This window comes from Callithrix jacchus, chromosome 20 (genome assembly GCF_049354715.1).
Source record: "Callithrix jacchus isolate 240 chromosome 20, calJac240_pri, whole genome shotgun sequence".
Lineage (NCBI taxonomy): Eukaryota > Metazoa > Chordata > Mammalia > Primates > Cebidae > Callithrix > Callithrix jacchus.
In genome coordinates this window covers 25,332,144-25,357,568 of record NC_133521.1, presented here as the reverse complement: position 1 = coordinate 25,357,568, position 25,425 = coordinate 25,332,144, and the positions used below count along the sequence as shown (strand labels likewise).

Sequence of the window (25,425 nt, the reverse complement as noted above, 5' to 3'; positions counted from 1 at the left end):
GCCTGGAGAATGCAATGGGTTCAGACAAACACTTTTATACTAAAAGCCCACGCTTAGCAGTACTGGAGTACAAAGGCTGCCTGCAGGGTCCTAGCTTGCAGGCTCTGGCTCTCGAGGCCCCACACGCCTGATGTCAATCACCTGAAGCCGCTCCAGGGCAGTCTGGAGGATTTCCACAATGCCCTCTTCCTTCTCGTCACCCTCCTCTGGCAGTTGTGACTCAGGGAGCTGGAAGGCCTGGCTTATGTAAGTGTTCACAGTCTGCTTGTCCAGGCTGGGGTCGATGCTCATCAGGGCCCCTCGCAGCTTGGGCAGAGTCACCACCTCATGGCTGCCCCACAGGAAAAGAAAGTGAGAGCTTCTGACCCTTCCTTTCTGTGCCCCAGACTCCCAGGTGCCCTCCTCCCTTTTTTTTTTTTTTTTTAATGATACGGAGTCTCACTCTGTTGCCCAGGGTGGAGTGCTGTGGCTCAATCTTGGCTCACTGCAACCTCTGCCTCCTGGGTTGGAGCAGTTCTCCTGCCTCAGCCTCCCGAGTAGCTGGGATTATAGGTGTGTACCACCACACCCAGCTTATTTTTGTATTTTTAGTAGAGAGGGGGTTTTGTCATGTTGGCCAGGGTGGTCTTGAACTCTTGACCTCAGGTGATCCGCCCATCTTGGCCTCCCAGAGTGCTGGCATTATAGGCGTGAGCCAGGTGCCCTCCTCTCTGCTGGGCTTGAGCAGTGGATGGTGCGCAGTGCACAGGGAGACCCAGGGGCCTGAGGTGCCCAGCCTGTGGGACTCATCTATAGATGAGGGTCACTCACAGTTCTTTGCACAGCTCCTGCTTTAGCTGCTGTAAATACTCGGCTTTTTCATTCATGTATTGTTTCCAGAGCTTTTGCACAAAGGGCTCACTCTGGCCCTCCTCGTCCTGGGAGGGGCCACAAGTCAGAGGGAGGGCACATTGGCTTGGGTCCAGCCAAGGCTAGGGCAGGGGCCAGACCAGTCCCTGGACCCACACACACCCACCTCCATAAACAGTGAGCGGTAGTTGAGCAAGTCTGCATTGCTGCTGCTGGGATACCAGCCCCCTGCCTCCATCAGCTCCTGGATTTGCTCTTCTGTCTTGAGAGGGAAGGTACTCTTGAGGATAGTGCTATGGGGGAAACATGACGGCCAACAGGGACCTGCTGAGGTCTGTCCTTGCCTCTCCCTAGTGCTCAAAAGAGAGTGAGTTCCGAGGATGTAGCCCTTCCCACCAGGTGCTCCTTTTCCCTGCAGATGCAGGAATAATTAGGTAGGAGTTGGGGGTGGCCTGGACCAGCCTCTCACCTGAACTGCTCCATGGTTAGTAGCCCCTCATTCTTACTGTCAGCATTTGTCATCTCCTTCAGCAGCTGGGCTACTGTCTCCTTCTGGGTGATGTATACATTCTCACTCCACTGTAAGGAGAGAAGCATTACTCAAAGTTCCCTGGAGTGTTGGGGGCAGACAAAGACCCCTCTCAATCTCCCCAAGGGGAATAGGCCCCGGCTCACCTTTCCCATCAAGACTGCATAGAACTGACTCATAACCTCGTTGGAATGGAAGAGCTTGATATTTTCAAAAACAGTGTAAGCCCAGGCTATGGCATCATTGGGCCCAAAGCGATGCTCCAGGAAATTGAAGAAGAAATCTGGGAATGTCTCTTTCTGCAAGATCAGGGAAATGCTCAGTCAGCCTGCCTTAGGGTTGGTCAGCCCTCCTCCCTGGCACCTCTGGACCTGCACTCTGGATCTGAAGACCATGCTGGGCCAGAGTGGCTAGTGAGATCAAACCTGCTCCTCTGCAAGACGTTCCTTCCAGGCATCCTTGAGGAGGTTGATCACGTCCTTCTTGTTTGGCTTCTTGTTCTCCACAAGGCCATCAAACCGAAGAAAAGCAGGGATGGCTTCCCCGTAGCCCTAGGTGGGAGGGTGTCAGCTCATCTCTGGACCCATCTGTGGCCCCACCCCCAAACAGGGAAGAGTCCAAGATGGTTCCCCAAAAGCTCATCTCAGCAGCAAGGCATGGCTGTTCTGACTGGCCCAAGCTCTGCTCCTGGGCCCTCCCCTACCAGACCAGGGAAGAAGTCTTTCTCCCGCAGCAGCCCCGAGCCAATCTCTTCCAGGAGCACATCCACCAGCTGGTCGCTGTTCTTGCCCTCGGCCAGCATCTTCCAGCGCTCTGGGCCCCCGGCCACCACATCTGCAGGTGAGAAGAGGGGTCTAGAGTCCAGGCCCGCAGGTGAGCAGGACCCAGGACCCTGCCAGCCGCCCTCACCTTCACACTTGCTCCAGTCAGGCCGTGGTGTGGAAGTGCGCTGGATCTCCTGCAGTTCGGAGTAGAACTGGTCCCGCTCCTTCAGCGTGCTCATGTGCAGCTGCATCAGGATCTCGTGCTCTTTCCGGACCTCCTCATAGCTGGCTCTCAGGCTGTCCAGCTGTGGGCAAGGACATTGGCCCTGGTCTCCCACCTGCGAGCCCCTGTGCTACCCTCCTGGCCCCCACCTGCCCGCCAGCACCTGCTCCTGAAGATCCTTATTGGTCTTCTCCTGCGTTTCAAAGTCCCTCCTGGGGACTACGTCTCCAAAGTTGGCCTTCATGGTGTTGAGTTCCATCTGCGTGCGGGTCAGGTCTTGCCGAGTCATCTTCAGAGCCAGGGTTAACTTCACCGGATCCTCCCCCCAGATGCCTGCCAGGGGAGGAGGTCCAACAGCCCATGTCACCCTAGCTCTAGGGCTGGTAGTCCGGGGCTAGGTTATAGTATCTCTCAGGGGTTGCCTGAAGCCCTCTGCCCTCCCTGCTTGGGGTTCCCTGGGTCTTGCCTACAGTGCTACCAGCCTAGGGTTTCAGGCTAAAGTCTAGAAACCCAGGAAATGGAGTATCAGGCCTGTCCAGCCCACCAGAAGCCTAGGCTGTCTCAGCTATCAACTGTGTTCTTATAATTCTGTTTAGCTTAGAAGATCCACAGCCCTGAGGGAGGCAGGGACATCTCCACCTGAGTGGTTATGGAATGAGCAGGTCTTACGAATGTTGAATGAATGGGGCTTAGAGGTGAGGCCAGACTCCTCCAGTATCTCAGGGAAGAGAGAAACCTGACTCATGCTTACCTGGGGACTGGGCTAACGACATGTCCTCCTGCTGGTACCGCAGCTTGTTCAGGTCTGCGATGAGGATCTTGCGGGCATCTCGCTCACTGAGGTAGTGCAGGTACTCCTCAGCCAAGTTCTTCCTCAGTTTGGTCACCTGTGGAGAAGGTAGCTAATGTGGTCAGGGGCTGCCCCTGGACCCCTGTATGCAGCTGGCCACCCCAGGGAGTAGGCTGGGTGCTGGGTGGCCCCATCAGGGCCTGCGAACAGGAAAGGTGAAGGAAGAAGATTAGCCATTTCTGAGAATTCTGCAAGGTGTCAATGCTTCCCCCTATGGGGAAAGTTCTGAGCCAAGCAGCAGGGCAGAGGGTGGAGTTAGCAAGGCTCTGGGGGAAGGTAGTGGCTCAGTGTGTCATTCCCTGTAGAAAGGCAGAGCTGGGTAGGGGGTCACCCTCATGGTGGGGTTGGCAGGAATTCAGGGACTTGGTCATCATACCACTTCTATTCACCTGACTCTGCAATGAGATCATCTCCTCATTCTTTTTGTCGATGAATTTTAGCAAATTCATCTTCTCTTTTTTGAGCAGGGAGATTTCATGTCTCTCCTCAGCCCTCATGGCCAGGATCCTCTCGTTGCATTCCTCATTCACAATGACAAGCTTGGCCTTCAAAGCCTCCAAAGCCCGAATCTTCTCCCTTTGGTGGGCTAAGAAGAGATAGAAGGGTGAGCTGCTTTGGGGCCATGGAGAATTAACAGCCAGAAGGTCATGGGTGAGTGGCTATGTGGTTTGAAAACTCCAGGAATCTTTGCATGCCTTGTTCAAAGCATGGTCCTTGCTTCAGGCCTTCCTGCACTTCATTTTATTTATTTTCCTTTTTTTTTTTTTTTGAGATGGAGTCTCATTCTATCGCCAGGCTGGAGTGCAGTGGCATGATCTTGGCTCATTGCAACCTCCGCCTACTGGGTTCAAGCGATTCTCTTGCCTCAGCCTCTTGAGTAGCTGGGACTACAGGCACACACCACCACGCCCAGCTAATTTTTGTATTTTTTGTAGAGACAGGGTTTTACCATGTTGCCCAAGATGGTCTCAATCTCTTGACCTTGTGATTTGCTCATCTTGGCCTCACAAATTGCTAGGATTACAGGCATGACCCCCCACGACTGGCCTGCACTTGATTTTAAACCAAGGGCAAAGTTCAGATGAGGACCGGGGTCTCTCCTATGTCCTTTCCCCTATAGCCTTAAGTCCTGCAGCTGCACCATGCCCTGTACCTTCTGAGCCTGGCAGAGGAGACTGCTGACTCCTAAGGGTGCTCATTCTCTCCTGGGCTTCACTCCATTTTCAACAGGGACTGCCCCACTGTGCTTTTCAAGGACAGGGGTGGTCAGGTGCCTGGGCCACCCTATCACAGAACAGTCTGTGCAGAATGGCTGAGGGGGCTTGGTGACCTCAAGGCCCAGTTGGTAGGTGCCCCAGTCCTGCTGTGGAGCCCCAGAAGGTCAAATAGGATCTTCTCTACCCTTTCCAGCTGGGCCCAGGAGGGGAGCTTCATTCTTTTTTATTTTATTTTTGAGATGGTGTCTTGCTCTTTCACCCAGGCTGGAGTACAGTGATGTGATCTCCACTCGCTGCAACTTCCACCTCCCAGTTCAAGCAATTCTCCTGCCTTACCCTTCCAAGTAGCTGGAATTACACCATGCATGGCTAATTTTTTTGTGTGTTTTTAGTAGAGAGTGGGGATTTCACCATGTTGGCCAGGCTGGTCTCAAAGTCCTGACCTCAAGTGATCCACCTGCCTTGGCCTCCCAAAGTGCTAGGATTACAGGCGTGATCCACTGGGCCTGGCGGGAGATGCATTCTTACCCAGTATCCTCTCGTAGGCATTCTTGATGGAGGATAGTAATGGCTTGTATGTTTTGAAGTCCTCTATGAAGAACTCAAAGGTCTCTCTGTAAGGCTGGCAAGAAAAGGGAACCCATCATCTCCTGGCCCATAGCTGCCACCCTTAGTAGGGATCTGTGTTTTTCTTTACTGGGCTTAGAAGTGTTCTGGCATGAGGCAGCCAGGTCACTTATATTCAAGTAAATGTCCTAGACACCACGTGAGCACCCGCGTACCTCACAGTGCCACAGAGCCTGGGGGGCAGCTCTCTGGAGGCCTGTCCTAGTGCTGTCTCTGAGGCTTAGTGGACTGCCATGGCCATGGACAGACCTCCACTCTGTGTCTGAGCCCCTCTCTGGCTCTCCAGGCAGCCAGCCTCTTGCCTTCTAGACACTGCATCATTGGCCTCTCACTTATAACTGCTCCCCATCTTAGAGCCTGGTAGATGCAGGAGATTTGTAGAGGCAGGAGATTGAAGGTTGTACCCTTGCATACTGACATCCAAGTAGGGGTGTGGTCCCATCTCATTTGGATGCATGGGAGGTTTCTGGAGGCAGCATTGCTCACTGGAATGAACACAGTCTCCAGAGTCAGGCTTGAGTTTGAAGCCCACCCCCACAGCACCATAGTGGTATGCCTTCCTTATCTGCTCAGAAGCCAGTTCTCAGTAAATGTTTTAGTCAATGACTAAGTCAAAAGGTAGGGATTCTCTGTCATCATCCTTGTTTGAGCAGATTTGATGATTCCTTCTCTAATATACACTGAAATCTGGGTTGGATCTGATCTTTCTCTTTCTGTCTGTCTGTCTCTCTCTCTCTCCTTATGCATCTGAGCTGGTTCCTTAAGCTTGGGGTTGTTGCCACTGGACTGGTGAACACAGTGTGACCCCTGCTTGCCCAACTTCTGGCATTTAGGGGCTTCGTTCACTGACATCCAGTGACCTAACCTGGGCATTGGGGCTCACACATCTGTAAGGACTGGGCACAGCATCCAGGCCACCTGACTCAGTGAGGAAACTCCAGCTTCAAAAGACTTCTGTATCCACATTGCAGCCTTGCCTGCTCACTGGCGTTTTCTTTTCTTTTCTTTTCTTTTTTTTTTTTTTTTTTGACAGAGTCTCGCTCTGTTGCCCAGGCTGGAGTGCAGTGGCGTGATCTTGCCTCACTGCAACTTCTGCCTCCTGGGTTCAAGTTATTCTTCTGCCTCAGACTCCTGAGTAGCTGGGAGTACAGGTGTGTGCCACCACTCCAGGTGGTTTTTTTTTTTTTTCCAGACAGAATTTCGCTCTTGTTGCCCATGCTGGAGTGCAATGGCACAATCGTGGCTTACTGCAACCTCTGTCTCCCAGATTCAAGCAGTTCTCCTGCCTCAGCCTCCCGAGTAGCTGAGATTACAGGCATTGTGCTACCACGCCTGGCTAATTTTTTGTATTTTTAGTAGAGATGGGGTTTCTCCATTGTTGGTCAGGCTGGTCTCGAATAGGTGATCTGCCCGCCTCAGCCTCCCAAAGTGCTGGGATTACAGGTGTGAATCACTGTGCAGTATTATATTTTTAGTAAAGGTGGGGTTTTACCATGTTGGCCAGGCTGGTCTTGAACTCCTGACCTCAAGCGATCCTCCTGCCTTGGCCTCCCAAAGTGCTGGGATTACAGGTGTAAGACACTGTACCTGGCCTCACTGGCATTTTCATAGGATGTTTCCTGCTTCTCTTCAGGGAAGGAGACCCAGGAGCTGGGAGAAGCGAGTCTCCCTTGAAGGTCTGAGGTACTCAGTCCTGGTAGTTGAGGTTTCTTTTCTTTTTTTTTGAGACGTAGTTTTGCTGTTGTTACCCAGACTAGAGTGCAATGGCACGATCTCTGCTCACCGCAACCTCCGCCTCCTGGGTTTAAGCAATTCTCCTGCCTCAGCTTCCCGAGTAGCTGGGACTACAGGCACGCGCCACCACACCCAGCTAATTTTTTTGTATTTTTAGTAGAGACGGGATTTCACCTTGTTGACCAGGATGGTCTCGATCTCTTGACCTCATGATCCACCTGCCTCAGCCTCCCAAAGTGCTGGGATTATAGGCGTGAGCCACCGTGCCCAGCCTGTTTTTGTTTTTGAGACGAAGTCTCACTCTTGTCACCCAGGCTGGAGTGTAGTGGCTCAATCTTGGCTCACTGCAACTTCTGCCTCCCAAGTTCAAGCGATTCTCCTGCTTCAGCCTCCTGAGTAGCTGGGATTACAGGTGCCTGCCACCATGCCCAGCTAATTTTCATACTTTCAGTAGAGACGGGTTTTCACCATGTTGGCCAGGCTGGTCTCGAACTCCTGAACCTCAGGTGATCCGCCCGCCTCGGTCTCCCAAAGTGCTGAGATTACAGGCATGAGCCACTGTGCCCAGCTGGTAGGTGAGGCTTCTTTTCACCCTTTTCCTCTGACCTCCCCACATTTCTTCTGTGGCTCTGACCTGCAACCTCAGTTCCTCGGTGGAATCCGTGCCCACGTCCAGCAGGAGGAGCTCCTTGCGTAGGTAGGTTTCCAGCTTCTCCAGGAACTGGGGCTTGGCAGTGTGAAAGGGGTGTTGCTGGCAGCTCCTGCAGGAGATGATGGCTGATATGTGGCCAGCACCCCCATGGGAGCCATTGCACCCTTGCTCTGGGGCAACACACGCCACTGCCCTGTCTCCTGGCCCAATGCCTGGCCCATGTCAGCCCACCCACCATGGGACTGACCTTGGCTTACCCTGCTTGCATCCGGTAGTCATCTGAACAGGGTTTTCGATTTTGCAAAATGGTCTGGCCACTGGTGAATGTGGGCCATGGGGACAGGTGCCCACCCATGGAGAACTGACCAGTCTGCAGGGAGGACAGGTGAGGTTACCATGGCAAAATTGCTCCCCTACCTAATATTCCTCTCCATCTCTCCTCCCCTAGTCCTGACGTTTTCTACAAACATCTCTCAACATAGATCATAATTAGGACTGTGGGTTATTGAGTTAGAGGGGGCTTGGGTTCTCAAATGTCCCTCATTAGCTATGTTACAACTTCTCTGAGCCTTAGTCTTCACGTCTGTAAAATAGGGATGATGGTAGTTTTCATCCTAGTGTATTGATGTGAGGGTGAAATGAGAAAGCATAATATGTGCTTTACATGGACTCTGGCACCTGCTAGGAATTCAGTAAAAATCAGCCATTCTGGCCAAGTACTGTGGCTCACACCTGTAATCCCAGCACTTTGGAAGGTCAAGGCGGACAGATCACCTGAGGTCAGGAGTTCGATACCAGCCTGGCCAACAAAGCGAAATCCCATCTCTACTAAAAATACAAAAATTAGCCAGGTGTGGTCGCACATGCCTGTAATCCCACTTACTTGGGAGGCTAAGGCAGGAGAATCACTTGAACCCAGGAGGCAGAGGTTGCAGTGAGCCGAGATCCTGCCACTGCATTCCAGCCTGGGTGACAAGAGCAAAACGCCATATCAAAAAAAAAAAAAAAAAGACCAGCTATTCTCTTCCGCAGGTATGTCGGGGTATTGAATACCTGTGCTCCCAAGACCAATATAAGTACCGGTGGGGAAGCAGCCCTAAGGAATACCAGGAATATTCAGAAGGGGAGCAGTATTGCCATGGTAACCCCACCTGTCCCTCCCTGGAAACTGGTCAGTTGTCCATGGGTGGGCACCTGTCCCCAAGGCCCACATAAAACAGCTCCCATAGCACAGTCCAGCTAATAAGACAGAGATAGAGGAGGGTAGGCCCAGCCGGACTGACAGACAAACAGAACTATAGATACAGCAGGGCAGGCCACGGATGTGGTGGCTCACGCCTGTAACCCCAGCAATTTGGGAGGTGGAGGTAGGAAGATCTCTTGAGCCCAGGAGCTTGAGACCAGCCCTGGCAACATAGTGAGACCCCCCATCTCTTAAGAAAAGGAAGAAAGAAAGAGACAGCAGGGTAAGCTATGGACTCTGGGAAGAGACTGGGTTATCCCCCCGGGGAGGGGGAAATAGGCGAGGGTTCCCTAGGAATGAGCTCTTATTTTGAACCTTGAGCACTGGTTTGTGTAGAAAACAGTAGTATCTATGGGCTGTTTTTTAATCTTTTCAGGAAATACTCATAGCATGGAGAAAAATTATGACCCAATCCAGTCAAGCTCACTGCTAGAGTTTCATCCATTCAGTCATTTGTTTGCTTACCAAACATTTCTGTCCCATAGTACATCCTAGGTCCTACTGAGTTCTAGGAACATGAGGGAAGTTGAGAATATGATGGAGTGGGGCAGGTGGTAACAAGTGAACTGATGATCACAAGAGAGCAGGTAGTGACTGAAGTCAATGCAGGCTGTAGGAGGGTGGGTGCCCTCATGGTGGGGGCCAGCTGGTCATCTCAGAGGAGGAAGTGGTGATGTCAGTGATGTTCAATAAAGCTCAAATGAGCGCATGGGAGGAGGTGAGGTCACTTTGGGAGTGTGTGTGTGTGTGTGTGTGTGCACGCACACATGTGTGGCAGGGGTAATAGACTGCCTAGGTGGCACCAACAAGGTAGGAACACAGCTGTTGATTGTGTGTGTCTTTTTTAAGAGATGGGGTCTTGCTATGTTGCCCAGCCTGGAGTGCAGCAGCTTTACACAAGCAAGATCATAGCTGACTATAGCCTCAAACTCATAGATATAAGCATCCTCCAGCTTCAGTCTCCCAAGTAATTGGGACTACAGGTGGGCATCACTGCACCCACCTGAGGGATTTAATTTTATTTATTTATTTATTTTTGAGTTGGAGTTTTGCTCTCATTGACCAACCTGGAGTGCAATGACATGATCTCGGCTCACTGCAATCTCTACCTCCTGGGTTCAAGCAATTCTTCTGCCTCCTGCCTCCTGAGTAGCTGGGATTACAGGCATGTGCCACCATGCCTGGCTAATTTTTTGTATTTTTAGTAGAAATGGGGTTTGTTTATTTTTATCTTTTTTTTTTTTTTTAGATGGATTCTTGCTTTGTTGCCCAGGCTAGAGTGCAGTGATGCGATCTCAGCTCACTGCAGCCTCCACCTCCCGGGTTCAAGTGATTCCCCTGCCTCAGCCTCCCAAGTAGCTGGGACTACAGGCATGCACCACCATGCCCAGCTAATTTTTGTATTTTTAGTAGAGATGGGATTTCACCATGTTGACCAGGATGGTCTCAATCTCTTGACCATGTGATCCACCCACCTCGGCCTCCCAAAATGCTGGGATTATAGGCGTGAGCCACCGCGCCCAGCCACCAATTTTTGTATTTTTAGTAGAGGGGGTTTCACCATGTTGGCCACGATGGTCTCAATCTCTTGACCTTGTGATCTGCCCACCTCGGCCTCCCAAATTGCTGGGATTACAGGCGTGAGCTACCACTTCTGGCCAAGGCACTTATTTTAATTGCTTCTGTGTGCTTCATGCTCTTAAAATACTTTTGTTACTAGGAAGGAAAGCCTTAAGGAACGGCACCTCTGGTAGCTTGAAAAGCAAGAGAACTGGCCCAGGCACAGTGGTTCACATCTATAATCCTAGATTTTGGCAAGCCAAAGTAAATGGATTACCAGAGGTGAGGAGTTCGAGACCAGCTTGACCAGTATGGTGAAACCCCATCTCTACTTTAAAAAAAATTACAAAAATTAGCTGGGCAAGGTGGTGTGCCTGTAGTCCCAGATACTCAGCTGAGGCAGGAGAATTGCTTGAACCCGGGAGGTAGAGGTTGCAGCAAGCTGAGATGGCGCCACTGCACTCCAGCCTGGGCAACATTGTGAAACCCTGTTTCTACTAAAAATACAAAAATTACCGGGCATGGTGGCGCATGCCTGTAATCCCAGCTACTTGGGAGGCTGAGGCAGGAGAATTGCTTGAACCTGGAAGGCAGAGGTTGCAGTGAGCCGAGATTGCACCACTGCACTCCAGCTGGGCGTGGGACAAGAGTGAACTCCATCTCAAAAAAAGAAAAAGACTATCAAAATGGATGTAAATTATGCTTGTATGTATGTATGTATTTTTTCAAGACTGAGTCTTGCTCTGTTGCCCAGGCTGGAATGCAGTGGCACATTCTCTGCTCACTGCAATCCCCGCTTCCTAGGTTCAAGTGATTCTCCTGCCTCAGCCTTCTGAGTAGCTGGGATTACATGTGTCTGCCATCACACCCAGCTAACTTTTGTATTTTTAGTAGAGACAGGATTTCACTATGTTGGTCAGGCTTGCCTCAAACTCCAGACCTCGTGATCTGCCCACCTTGGCCTCCCAAAGTGTTGGGATTACAGGCGTGAGCCACTGCGCCTAGCTGTATGTATGTATTTATTTATTTGAGACCGAGTCTCACTCTGTTGCTCCTGCTGGAGTGCAGTGGTGTGATCTCTGCTCACTGCAGCCTACTCCTCCCAAGTTCAAGGGATTCTCCTGCCTCAGCCTCTCAAGTAGCTAGGATTATCGGTGTCCACCACCACACCTGGTTCTTTTGTATTTTTAGTAGAGATTACAGGTGTGAGTCATTGTGCCTTGCTCACGCCTGTAATCCTAGCACTTTGGGAGGCGGAGGCAGGCAGATAACCTGAGGCCAGGAATTTGAAACCAGCCTGGCCAACATGTTGAAACCAATCTTATTAAAAATACAAAAATTAGCTGGGCCTAGTGGCACACGCCTGTAATCCCAGCTACTCAGGGGGCTGAGGCAGAAACATTGCTTGAACCCTGGAGGTAGAAGCTGCCGTGAGTAGAGATCACACCATTGCACTCCAGCTGGGGCAATGGAGCAACTCTGTATAAAAAAAAAAAAAGAGAAAGAGAGATAGGGGTCTTACTATGTTGCCCAGGCTGGTTTCCAACTCCTGGGATCAAGAGCTCCTCCTGGCTGGGCGCGGTGGCTCACGCCTGTAATCCAAGCACTTTGGAGGCCAAGGTGGGCGGATCACCTGAGGTCAGGAGTTCGAGACCAGCTTGACCAACATGGTGAAACCCCGTCTTTAAAAAAAAAAGAGCTCCTCCTGCCTTGTCCTCTCAAAGTGCTGGGATTACAGGCTTGAGTCACGGCATCCAGCCTAATTTTTATGAAAGCACAAAACAACCCTGGAAGACACCTGGGAGTTTATTTTTATTTTTTTAGAGACAGGGTCTTACTCTCACCCAGACTGGAATGCAGTGACCTGATAACAGCTCACAGTAACTTTAAACTCCCGGGTTCAAGAGATCCTCCCACCTCAGTCTCCCAAGTAGCTGGGACTACAGGGGTGCACCATCACTCCTGGCTAATTAAAAAATCTTTTTCGGGGCCGGGAGCAGTGGCTCACTTTGGGAGGCCGAGACAGGTGGATCACAAGGTCAGGAGATTGAGACCATCCTGGCTAACATGGTGAAACCCGTCTCTACTAAAAATACAATAAATTAGCCGGATGTGGTGGCACGTGCCTGTAGTCCCAGCTGCTTGGGAGGGTGAGGCCGAAGAATCTTAAACCCAGGAGGCGGAGGTTGCAGTGAGCCCAGATCGTGCCACTGTACTCCAGCCTAGATAACAGGGCGGGACTCTCAAAAAAAAATTTTTTTTTGTAGAGATGAATTCTCCCTATGTTGCCAGATTGGTCTCAAATTTCTGGTCTCAAGCAGTCTTCCCTCTTTGGCCTCCCAAAGTGTTAGGAACAGGCCTGAGCCCAGCCTTGTTTTTCAGACTGTTTTTAAAACAAGTATTGTTTTTTGTTTGTTTGTTTTGTTTTTTTAGTTGCTGTCCATAAGTTTATTGTCTTTATCTGAAAAATCCTTATAGAAAATTGTTTGGTTTAGCTCTTAGTAGCCTGCTCCTGAGCTCTGAGGAAGCTTGCCTTCTTTTGAGCTACCTGATCTTTCTTCTGAGCAAGGGACATTTTGGGACAGTTCCACCTCTTCTTTTTAACTTCTTCCTTGGGCTTCTTTTCATAGACTGGATTCTCTCGTATAGCAGCATGAGCATTCTTATATATCTCCATCATGTCTGGAGTTATGCTGTTCTTTATGTATTGAGAGAACTATTTCTTCTTTCCTTTTTATGTATTTATTTTTTTGAGACGGAGTCTTGATATGTTGCCCAAGCTATAGTGCAGTGGTGCGATCTCGGCTCACTGCAACCTCCACCTTCTGGGTTCAAGCAATTCCCCTTCCTTAGCCTCCCTAGTAGCTGGGATTACAGGCTCCTGCCACCACGCCCAGCTAATTTTTGTATTTTAGTAGAGATGGGGGTTTCACCATGTTGACCAAGCTGGTCTCGAACTCCTGATCTCAGGTGATCCACCTACCTTAGCCTCCCAAAGTGCTGGATTACAGGCGTGAGCCAGAGTGCCCGGCCCAATTTTTTTTTTTTTTTAATTTGAGATGGAGTTTCGCTCTGGTTGCCCAGGTTGGAGTGCAATGGAATGATCTCGGCTCACTGCAACCTCCACTTCCCAGGTTCAAGTGATTCTCCTGCCTCAGCCTCCCAAATAGCTGGTACTATACTATAGGCATGCGCCATCACACTCAGCTAATTTTTAGTAGGACAGGGTTTCACCATGTTGCTCAGGCTGGTCTTGAACCCCTGACCTCAGGTGATCCACCCACTTTGGCCTCCCAAAGTGCTGAGATTACAGGCCTGAGCCACTACGCCCTGCCGTTTTTTCAGACTATTAAAAGACCAGCCATCATGTTCTGTCTGCTGTTTCTACCGGGAGAAAACATGGCCACCCTCCTTTGCTTGCAGAGGCAAGTGGAAGCTGGGAGAACCAGCTGCCACGGCCGCGTCTTGACGAGGTTATTAACAGCTGAGGGATCTCCGCCCCAGAGGCTGGGATGCAGTGCTCCCAGGCGTTCCAAGCTCTCTGCTTCCCCCTGTAGGTGAAAATGGGAAGGCGGCCCCGAGGGATGGCAGGGTGGGTGGGACGGGACTACACTGCCCCCTGGTGTTTGATGTCGCAGAAAAGAAAGTGGGAATTAAAAAGCCTGGCCCACAGAGGAGGTGGCAGATGCGGAGGCTGCCAGGGAGTGTCAGAGCTCGCCCCTAGTCATCAGGTCTTTCTGCTGTTGGTCTCAGCGAAGAATTCATACTGCCCCCCCTTTCTCCTCCCTGGAGTCACTCCTGCAGGAGTGTTGGGAGTCCCCAGCCCCACAAAGTGTGTGGCCATGTTTCCAAATTCCCCAGGTGGGTTATGGTCACTCAGGGAAAACCAGCATACAACCCAGGCTGTTCCACTGTGAGCCAGAGTTGTAAGTTTACTCAAATGCGTTTTTTCCCTTACGAGATTTGGACAATGGTTATTTGCTGATTAATGATAATCCTATGATTATATCAACAAGAGCCCCAAAGTACTCAATAAGACAGCATTGGGCTGGGTGCAGTGGCTGACACCTGTAATCCCAGTGCTTTGGGAGAGCAAGCAAGGAGGATAGCTTGAGCCCAGGAGTTCAAGACCAGCCTGGGTAACATAGTTAGCCAGGTGTGGTGGCGCACTCCTGCAGTCCCAGCTACTCAGGAGGCTGAGTGGGAGGACTGCTTGAGTATCAGAGGTCGAGTCTGCAGTGAGCTATGTTTGGGCCATGGAACGACAAAGCAAAACCCTGTCTCAAAAAAAAAAAATTAGCTGGCTATGGTGGCATGTGCCTATAGTCCCAGCTACTTGGGAGGGTGAAGTGGGAGGATCAGTTGAGCCCAGGCATTTGAGACTGCAGTGAGGCATGATTGCACCACTACACCCTGACAGGCAAAAGCCTGTCTCAAAAAAAAAAAGATGACATTCATTTCTCTGCCCGCCCCCCCCGCTTTTTTTTTTAAATGGAGTCTTGCTCTGTCTCCCAGGCTGGAGTGCAGTGGTGTGATCTTGGCTCACTGCAACCTGTGCCTCCCAGGTTAAAGGAATTCTTGTGCCTCAGCCTCCTGACTAGCTGGGATTACAGATGCACCACCATGCCTGGCTAATTTTTGTATTTTTAGTAGAGATGGGGTTTCACTATATTGGTCAAGCTGGTCGAACTCCTGACTTCAGGTGATCTGCCTGCCTTGGCCTCTCAAAGTGCTGGGATTACAGGCATGAGTCACTGTGCCCGGCTTTTGCTTTTTAATTTAAATTTCATTTATCTTCTGATAGCTTTGGTACAGCATTCTTTCTTTTTCTGAGACGGAGTTTCGCTTTTGTTACCCAGGCTGGAGTGCAATGGCGTGATCTCGGCTCACCGCAACCTCTGCCTCTCCTCAGCCTCCTGAGTAGCTGGGATTACAGGCATGCGCCACCATGCCCGGCTAATTTTTTTTTGTATTTTTAGTAGAGACGGGGTTTCACCATGTTGACCAGGATGGTCTCGATCTCTTGACCTCGTGATCCACCCGCCTTGGCCTCCCAAAGTGCTGGGATTACAGGCTTAAGCCACTGTGCCCGGCCAGCATTCATTTTTATATAAAAACTTTAAAAAAGAGGAATGGAGGAGGGATCCTGAGTGAACATGGTGGAGACGCATCTCTTTCTTCCTGCCTTCACACACCTACTCAGCGTTTACGGAGCTGTCAACAGTTGGCAGCCATTCAGGTACCGTGAGATACTAGGGCCATGAAGACAGAAAGATGCAGTCACAGCCTTGAAGGACCTTGGCAGATCTGGTGTGACCGTCCCAGCAGCTAGCACAGTGCCTGGCATGTTGGCGGAAGGGATGAGAGATGAGGTCCATTGCAGAATGTTGAGCTGCAGGAGAGGGATGTCTGTGGGCAGAGGCGAGTCTCTCTCTGCCTGGTGAAGTCTGGGAAGGCTTTTCAGATGAGGAGCAGGCAGCCAGTGTACACCCTCCTCCCCAGAGCCTGCTGGACCTGGCCTCTGTGAGTCAAACTCCCTAACTGGGAAGAAGCCGCTCTGATAGGAAGGTTTCAGGTGGGTGGTGTTCTTGGGTTGTTGGATAGGGCCTGGGGGCTGACATTTGGGGTTCCAAAACAACACTGTCACTAACCAGTGTCCTTCGTTTCTGAGGAAGCTTGTGTTTCTGGGTGCTTTTGTCTTTTGTGAGAAAGGAGTCATCCATGGTCACTCCTGAAGGCTGTGGCTGTAATCTGCATGGAGAAAGGGAAGCTGGTGATGGATTAGAGTCCAGAGAGGGGAGAGAACCCCCGTCCTTCCTAGAAACACAAGGCATAGCCATCTTTATGAGGCAGGATCTGGGTCTTCCCAGTGTTGCCTCTGGATTCCCAGAGAAACTGCCAAGCAAGTCCCTGGGTCCAAACCATTTGCCTACATTCCCAGAAACATTCTTCTTATCACCACAATCTCACCAACTACTGCAGCAGCAGGACATCCTCCCCATGAGCCCAGAGAATGCCATGGGCCTATACTTCCATTCAGTGTTCAGCTGTGGCTGTGATGATGGTTTCATGTACACAACTCTGGCACACCTTGGGACTGTGATGGAAAGGGCAGGTTCTATAGGACAAGAAGCACAAGGTCTGGGGTCCCGGATCTGGGGTGTGAGTTCGGATCCTGCACTTACTGGCTGATAGGGTCTAGGGGCTGACATCTGGAGTTCCAGTAAGACTACCCTTAAGCAACCTCTCAGCCTGGTTTTGTCACAAAGAAGTGGAGACAACTCTTGCTTTGCCTATCTTACAGAGTTGTGAAGTTTTATTTATTTATTTGCTTAAATTAATTAATTAATTAATTTTAGAGATGGAGTTTCACCACATTGGCCAGGCTGGTCTTGAACTCCTGACCTCAGGTGATCCACCCATCTCGGCCTCCCAAAGTGCTGGGATTACAGGCGTGAGCCACCGCTCCTGGCCCTTATTTATTTATTTATTTAGAGATGGAGCCTTGTTTTATCACCCTGGCTGGAGTGCAGTGACATGATCTCAGCTCACTGCAATCTCCGCCTCCTGGGTTCAAGTGATTCTCCTAAGTAGCTGGGACTACAGGCGCCAACCACCATGCCCAGCTAATTTTTGTATTTGAAGTAGAGATGGGGTTTCACCATATTGGCCAGGCTGGTCTTGAACTCCTGATCAAGACCAGGAGTTGGGCTGGGCGTGGTGGCTCACGCCTGTAATCCCAGCACTTTGGGAGGCCAAGGCGGGGAGGTCACGAGGTCAAGAGATCGAGACCATCCTCGCCATGATGAAACCCTGTCTCTACTAAAAATACAAAAATTAACCGGGTGTGGTGACACCCACCTGTAGTCCCAGCTACTCGGGAGGCTGAGGCAGAAGAATCGCTTGAACCCAGGAGGCAGAGGTTGCAGTGAGCCGAGAAGATTGTGCCACTGCACTCCAGCCTGGCGATAGAGCAAGACTCCGTCTCAAAAAAAAAAAAACCAGGAGTTGATCTGCCCACCTTGGCCTCCCAGAGTGCTGGGATTAGAGGCATGAGTCACATGTCTGGCCTAATTTTTGTATTTTTAGTAGAGATAGGGTTTCACCATGTTGGCCAGGCTGGTTTTGAACTCCTGACCTCAAATGATCCTCCCATCTTTGCCTCCCAAAGTGCTGGCATTACAGGCATCAGCCACTGCGCCTGACCTGAAGTTTAAATAAGAATTAGCTGGGTGTGGTGATGGGTGCCTCTAATTCCAGCTACTCAGGAGGCTGAAGCATGAGAATACTTGAATCTGGGACGTGGAGGTTGTAGTGAGTTGAGATCGCACCACTGCACTCCAGTCTGGATGACAGAGTGAAACAGTCTGAAAAAAAAAATTAGATTTGCAGCTGGGCGAGGTAGCTCATGCCTGTAATCCCAGCACTTTGGGAAGCCAAGGCAGGCAGATCACTTGAGCCCAGGAGTTTGAGATGAGCTTGAGCAACATAGTGAGACTTTGCCTCATTCATTCAATCATTCATTCATTTATTGTTTCAAACCCCTTACCTCAGGTGATCCACCTGCCTTGGCCACCCAAAGTGCTGGGATTACAGGCATGAGCCACTGCACCCAGCCTTTTTATTATTATTATTAATTTTATTTTATTTGAGATGGAGCCTTGCTCTGTCACCAGGCTGGAGTGCAGTGGCACAATCTCGGCTCAATGCAATCTCTGCCTCCTGGGTTCAAGTGATCCTTCTGCCTCAGCCTCCAGAGTAGCTGGGACCACAGGCGCATGCCACCACGCCAGGCTAATTTTTTTTTTTTTTCCCCTTTTGAGACGGAGTGTCACTCTTGTTACCCAGGCTGGAGTGCAATGGTGCCATCTTGGCTCACCGCAACCTCCACCTCCTGGGTTCAGGCAATTCTCCTGCCTCAGCCTCCTGAGTAGCTGGGACCACAGGCACGTGCCACCACGCCCAGCTAATTTTTGTATTTTTAGTAGAGACAGGGTTTCACCATGTTGACCAGGATGGTCTCAATCTCTTGACCTCATGATCCATCTGCCTCGGCCTCCCAAAGTGCTGGAATTACAGGTGTAAGCCACCACGCCCGGCCCTTGTATTTTTTTTAGTAGAGACGGGTTTTACCATGTTGGCCAGGATGGTCTCAATCTCTTGACCTTGTGATCTGCCCACCTCGGCCACCCAAAGTGCTGGGATTACAGGTGTGAGCCACCACACCCAGTTCTATTTATTATTTTCTTTTGAGACTGAGTCTTGCTCTGTTGCCCAGGCTGGAGTACAGTGGTTCGATGTCAGCTCACTGCAGCCTCCACCTCCTGGGTTCAAGCAATTCTCATGCCTTAGCCTCCTGAGTAGCTGAGACTACAGGTGCATGCCACCACGCCGGGCTACTTTTTGTAGTCTTAGTAGAGATGGAATTTCACCATGTTGGCCATGATGGTCTCAATCTCCTGACCTCGTGATCCACCTGCCTCGGCCTCCCAAAGTGCTGGAATTACAGGCATGAGCCACTGTGCCCAGACTATTTTTAAAAATAAATAAAATTTTAATAAATAAATAAATGAGGTATGCAAAATACCATGTAAACTGCAATGACCTGCATAGATATTCATTATGACATTAGAATGGGAAAAGCGTCTTGGGACAGTCATCCATCTTGCTCAAGCCAGGAAGGCATCTGGGGACCAAGAGGGAGGGCTACTGTGGGCAGGTGGGCTCAGGTGGAATAAAAGGAAGAAGTAATTCCAACAATCCGCGGGGTAGGGTTGTGTGATTCATGTTGCCAGATAGATCTTGTGTTCACTCCTCTTGCTTGCTGGTGACTTTGGGCATGCCACTTTACTTCTCTGAATCTCAGTGTCTTTGCCCATAAAAGTAGGATCAGGACTACCCAAACTCCAGGGAAGTTGAGAGCCCTAATGTGAACCCAATTGGGAACCCCTGCCCTGTAGTGCTCCTCAGCTGGAGTTTATGGAGTAGTAATATTCCAAATACTAGTCCTCTGTTGCCTCTCAACATTGGACAAGTATGAGCAAAAGACATGGAGGAAGCAGTCAGTGTGGAGAAGGAAGAGTGTCTGCCCAGATGAGTGTGGGTGTGAGACAATCTTGGAGACCAGCAAGATACAACAGATCAACCCCATGTGCTCAGTGGGTTAAATCAGTACCTTCCTATCAAGACTAATCAATGCTCGGCCAGGTGCAGTGGCTCAAGTCTGTAATCCCAGCACTTTGGGAGGCTGAAGTGGGTGGATTACAAGGTCAGGAGTTCAAGACCAGCCTGGCCAACATAGTGCAACCCTGTCTCTACTAAAAAAATACAAAAATTAGCTGGCCGTGGTGGTAGATAGCTTTAATCCCAGCTACTTGGGAGGCTGAGGCAGGACAAGGCAGGAGAATCACTTGAATTCAGGAGTTGGAGATTGCAGTGAGCTGAGATTGCACCATTGCACTTCAGCCTGGGTGACACAGCGAGACTCAGTCTCGGAAAAAAAAAATACTAATCAATTCTCTAAACTCTGTTCTTGCTCATGCTGGAACCACTAGGAAAAGAAAGGTAAGCAAGTAAATTGGGGAATTCTATAAATTCTGAGAAGCTGTTGAATGGAAAAGTTCAGTAGGTAACATGTTGTTAGTTGTTTTTTTTGTTGTTGTTGAGACGCAGTTTCGCTCTTGTTACCCAGTCTGGAGTGCAATGGCGCGATCTCAGCTCACCACAACCTCTGCCTCCTGGGTTCAGGCAATTCTCCTGCCTCAGCCTCCCAAGTAGTTGGGACTATAGGCATGAGCCACCATGCCCAGCTAATTTTTTTTTTTGTATTTTTAGTAGAGACGGGGTTTCACCATGTTGACCAGGATGGTCTCGATCTCTTGAACTCGTGATCCACCTGCCTCGGCCTCCCAAAGTGCTGGGATCACAGGCTTGAGCCACCGCGCCCGGCCATGTTGTTAGTTTTGAATATCAAAGGAGATAACAGTATAAAACAGACTTAAACCAAAGCAAACCAAACTCCTGGCAGGGTCTGTACACTTATCCAAAAAGATTAGGATGCTTATTTAATATTATGTTAAATATTTTACACTAACCCTCAGTGAGGAATGGGAAACATTTACATTTCTACCTCAAAGATGGACCAAACTCAGTTATTTAAGTGATGGTAGGCAGTGGGTTTGTCAGGGGTATATCTTGGTATTCAGTGAACCCAAGCTGCTGAGTTCCATCCACCAAGTGCCAGGGGTATGAGGGTGAAAGGAGAAAAACCAATAGGGAGAAGAAACCTGCCCCCAGGAAAATGCACAATTCAAAGGTCCCTTGCAGAGGGTCTTGATGACATGTTCTGCCTAAGGTCTAGCCTTTTCATCATCCTGCCCCTCTTTAAGGGGAAAGGAGGACACCCAGAGTGTCTCTAAGAGAAACAGTGAGTCTGGCTCAATATGTATCACTAAATACTGGTGAATAAGGAATATAGTAGATTAATGATGTTTTGTATTTTATTCTATTTATTTATTTATTTAATTTTTTGAGACGGAGTTTCACTCTTGTTACCCAGGCTGGAGTGCAATAGCGCAATCTTTGCTTACCCCAACCTCCGCCTCCTGGGTTCAGGCAATTCTCCTGCCTCAGCCTCCAGAGTAGCTGGGATTACAGGCACGTGCCACCATGCCCAGCTAATTTTTTGTATTTTTAGTAGAGACGGGGTTTCACCATGTTGACCAGGATGGTCTGGATCTTTTGATTTCGTGATCCACCCACCTCAGCCTCCCAAAGTACTGGGATTACAGGCTTGAGCCACTGCGCCCAGCTTATTTATTTATTTTTTTGAGACAAGGTCTCATTCTCTTGCCCAGACTGGAGTACAGTGGCCCAATCTTGGCTCACCGTAACCTCCACTTCCCAGGTTCACGTGATTCTCCTGCCTCAGCCTCCTCAGTAGCTGGGATTAGAGGCGTATGCCACTAGCACCTGGCTAGTTTTTGTATTTTTAGTAGAGACAGGGTTTCACCATGTTGGTCAGGCCGGTCTTGAACTCCTGACCTCAAATGATTCACTCACCTCAGGCTCCCAAAGTGCTGGGATTACAGGCATGAGTTACCGCGCCCAGGCTTTTTTTTTTCTTTTTCTTTTTTCTTTTTTGAGACAGTCTCAGCTGGGCGCAGTTGGCTTATTCCTGTAATCCCAACACTCTGGAAGGCCGAGGCAGGCAGATCACGAGGTCAAGAGATCGAGACTATCCTGGCCAACACAGTGAAACCCCGTCTGTACTAAAAATACAAAAAAATTAGCTGGGCATGGTGGCATGCGCCTGTAGTCCCAGCTACTCGGGAGGCTTAGGCAGGAGAATTGCTTGAACCAGGGAGGCGGAGGTTGCAGGGAGCCGAGGTCGCACCACTGCACTCCATCCTGGTGCCTGGTGACGGAGTGAGACTCTGTCTCAAAAAAAAAAAAAAAAAAAAAGATCGAGATAGAGTCTCCCTCTGTCTCCCAGGCAGCTAGAAAGCGGTGGCAAGATCTTGGCTCACTGCAACCTCCACCTTCTGGGTTCAGGTGATTCTCATGCCTCAGCTTCCTGAATAGCTGGAACTACAGGCACATGTCACCATGTCTGGTTGATTTTATATATATATATATTTATATATATATATATATTTTTTTTTTTTTGAGACGGAGGTTCGCTCTTTTTACCCAGGCTGGAGTGCGATGGCACTATCTCGGCTCACTGCAACCTCCGCCTCCTGGGTTCAGGCAATTCTCCTGCCTCAGCCTCCGAGTAGCTGGGATTACAGGTATGCGCCACCATGCCCAGCTAATTTTTTGTAATTTTTAGTAGAGACGGGGTTTCACCATGTTGACCAGGATGGTCTCGATCTCTTGAACTCGTGATCCACCTGCCTCGGCCTCCCAAAGTGCTGGGATTACAGGCTTGAGCCACCGTACCCGGCCTATATATATTTTTTGAGATGGAGTCTTACTCTGTCGCCAGGCTGGAGTGCAGTGGCGCAATCTCGGCTCACTGCAACCTCCACCTTGGTTCAAGCGATTCTTCCACCTCAGCCTCCCGAGTAGCTGGGACCACAGGCACGTGCCACCATGCCCAGCTAATTTTTATATTTTTAGTAGAGATGGGGTTTCACCATGACCAGGATGGTCTCGATTTCTTGACCTCGTGATCCGCCCGCCTTGGCCTCCCAAAGTGCTGGGATTACAGGCGTGAGCCACCATGCCCAGCCTGATATTTTATATTTTTATTAGAGACGGGGTTTTTGCCATATTGCCCAGGCTGGTCTCAGAAATCCTGAGCTCAGTCGATCCATCTAAAGTGCTAGAATTATAGGTGTGAGCCACCGTGCCTGGCCGTTTTTTTTGTTTTGTTTTGTTTTAGATGGAATCTTGCTCTATCGCCAGGCTGGAGTGCAGTGGCACAATCTCGGCTCACTGCAACCTCCACCTCCTGAATTCAAGCAATTCTTTTGTCTCAGCCTCCCAAGAGGTTGGGACCACAGGCACATGCCACTATGCCTGGCTATTTTTTGTATTTTTAGTAGAGACGGGGTTTCACCATGTTGACCAGTATGGTCTTGATCTCTTGACCTCATGATCTGCCCGCCTCGGCCTCCCAAAGTGCTGGGATTACAGGTGTGAGCCACCGCGCCTGGCCTATTTTGTTTTTAAATAGACAAGGTCTTGCTTTGTGCCCAGGGTGCAGGGCAGTGTGTGATCACAGCTCATTGCACCCTCTCAAACTCCTGGGTTCAAGCAATCCTCCTGCCTCTGCCTCCTGAGTAGGTGGAACTACAGGCATATACCACCACACCCTGCTAATTACAATTTTTTTTTTTTTTTGTAAGGACAGGGTCTTACTATGTTTCCTAGACCGGTCTTGAACTCCTAACTCAAGGGATCCTCCCACCTTGGCCTCCCAAAGTGTTGGGATTACAGGCATGAGCCACCATGACCAGCCCTGTGCTTCTTTCTTAAAATGGATGGAGATTCTCTTTCATATCCCTTTCATAGAGAATGGCAGTTTCCTAAATTATGTCTGTGCTGGTTACCAATTCTCTTTCTTAAGCCTGGTGCTTGGTGCTCGTAGACTCATTTTAACTCTGGAAAAAATAATCAAATTGGCATTTCCTGTTCTTAGGGACTTTTGTAGGCTTTTCCTTGTCAAGGCAGCAGACCCTGAAGGATGAGAGTTTAGGTGGGATTGGGTGTTTGTTTTTTTTTGCACTGGGTAGAGGGGGGAACACCACATTCATTCAACACTTACTGGGTGCCTATTATATATAGGAGCTGTGGTAAGAGCTTCACATATTCTGCCTAAATATTCCCAACAATGTTTGTGGGGCGGGCTGTATCATTCCCATGTTTGCGATATAGAAGCTGAGGCCTGGAATTTGAAGGGCCTTCTCTGAGGTCCCAAAACTAGAAAAGTATTTAGCCAATTTTTTTTTTTGACACAGAGTTTTAGCTTTGCGCAGTGGCAGTATCGTAGCAAATGAGGTTTATTCGAGGTGCGATTATTGCTAATTGAAAACTTTTCCCAACACCATGCCATGACAACTTGAAATACAGTCGGCACTGGCAATTTTTGGCAATCTCTATGGGGACTGAATTACAAAAAGAGAGAGAGAGAGGAAGTCTCACTCTGTCACCCAGGCTGGAGTGCAATGGCGGGGTCTCAGCTCACTACAACCTCTGCCTCCCCGGCTTGAGCAATTCTCCTGCCTCAGTTTCCCTAGTAGCTGGGACTACAGGCGCCTGCCGCCACACTCAACTTTTTTTTTTTTTTTTTGTATTTTTAGTAGGGACGGGGTTTCACTGTGTTGGCCAGGCTTGTCTCAAACTGCTGACCTCATGATCTGCCCACCTGGGCCTCTCAAAGTGCTGGGATTATAGGCTTGCACCACCATGCCCAGCTGAAAAGTATTTAGTCAAAATTTTTGTGTTAATGCATATATATGGCTTTCCAGGCTGATGGAGCTGGTCATATTTTGCAGTACCCAGAGGCTATACACCTGAGTACAGGCAGGAGCTACATGGAGGATGATCTCTCCGGGCTTCTAAAGTATTTCTTCACTTTTACAATGGTAATATTACTACTTTATACAGTTATCTTGAGGTTTGAATATGGTACATAGGCCGGGTGCGGTGGCTCACTCTTGTAATGCCAGTTTGAGAGGTCGAAGTGGAAGGGTCTCTTGAGTCTAGGAGTTCGAAACCAGCCTGGGCAACATGGTGAAATCCCATCTTTACAAAAAAACGAACAAACGAAGAAACACCTCAAAATTAGCCAAGAGTGGTGGCGCATGCCTGTAGTCCCAGCTACTCGGGAGACTTAAGTAGGAGGATCGCTTGAACCTGGGAGGTCGAGGCTCCAGTGAGTCGTGCCACTGCACTCCAGCCTGGGTGACAGAGCGAGTTCTTGTCTCAAAAATAAAATATTTTAAAAATGTGATTTAAAAAGCATTTGGTATATAGTACATTCAATACCAGCTGTTTGTTACTGGTAATGATAAAGTGCGCCTGCCCTTTTGCTAGCACGTAACGTCTTCATTGGGCTAAATCAGCCCGGATTCTAACCGTTTCTGCGATCATTGACTCTGTAGGGCTGAAGCCCTAGATCAATGGTCAGAGGCCAGCAGGAGGTGCAGCGGTCCCGATCAAATGCCATTTCCCTCTCTAAAAGTACTCAAACCCTCCTCTCTGCCCATCCCCGCCACCGCCTACCTCGACGCGGACGAGAAGCTGTGGCACCACGACTGCTGGGAGGCCATGACCACGCGCAGGCGGGCAACCAGCACCTGCGGCCTGGGAAGCTGTGGTAGTGTACAGCCCGTCGCCATGGCGACCAGGCTCCAGCCGCCCTGCAGCGAGGGCGGAGTCAGGGATGCGCCCCGCCCCCAACCCCAGCGCCCGGGGGCTGAGAGGAGAATAAAGCAGCAAAGGTGGTCTGGGACCCGGCAGCGGGTGCCCTGAGAGTCAATAACTACAACCGATTTGACCCGAGGTACCAGAATTGAGGCTGGGGGATGAACAGAGTCTATGGGGTAGGGAAGTGTGCCTAGAGGCCGGAGACGCTTTGCCGGCGGGAATTGTAGTTTTCGGTGTCCCGACGTCTCAGTGGGACAAGCTTATGGCTGAGGAGGGTTGTACTACATCTCCCAGAACTCT

The 25,425-nt window shown here is 49.9% G+C and overlaps 1 protein-coding gene and 1 non-coding gene across 12 annotated transcripts; one reads left to right on the top strand and one right to left on the bottom strand.

The window, feature by feature from the left end:
- Positions 1-15: 15 nt before the first annotated feature.
- Positions 16-25,296, bottom strand: TSNAXIP1 (translin associated factor X interacting protein 1). 11 transcript variants are annotated; one of them, XM_035282520.2, is made up of 17 exons: positions 24,982-25,084; positions 16,219-16,345; positions 15,900-15,999; positions 7,703-7,815; positions 7,428-7,554; positions 4,961-5,054; positions 3,605-3,801; positions 3,117-3,252; positions 2,529-2,698; positions 2,288-2,447; positions 2,082-2,212; positions 1,804-1,929; positions 1,525-1,677; positions 1,319-1,428; positions 1,016-1,199; positions 811-917; positions 16-331 (listed from the first exon to the last, which is right to left on the bottom strand). In XM_035282520.2, exons 3-17 carry the CDS (start codon positions 15,969-15,971, stop codon positions 91-93), a joined length of 2,121 nt encoding a protein of 706 aa, XP_035138411.1. In that variant the 5' UTR covers positions 15,972-15,999; positions 16,219-16,345; positions 24,982-25,084; the 3' UTR covers positions 16-90. The 11 variants fall into 11 exon arrangements, with proteins under 11 accessions (XP_035138411.1, XP_008984322.2, XP_002761120.3 ...); XM_008986074.5 differs by lacking the exon at positions 16,219-16,345 and having other exon boundaries at positions 24,982-25,296; XM_002761074.6 differs by lacking the exon at positions 16,219-16,345 and having other exon boundaries at positions 1,016-1,142; positions 24,982-25,296.
- On the top strand, positions 23,721-23,861 carry LOC118149828 (U4 spliceosomal RNA). The gene has a single exon (XR_004737538.1). It is a non-coding gene; the product is annotated as a U4 spliceosomal RNA (small nuclear RNA).
- Positions 25,297-25,425: the final 129 nt, after the last annotated feature.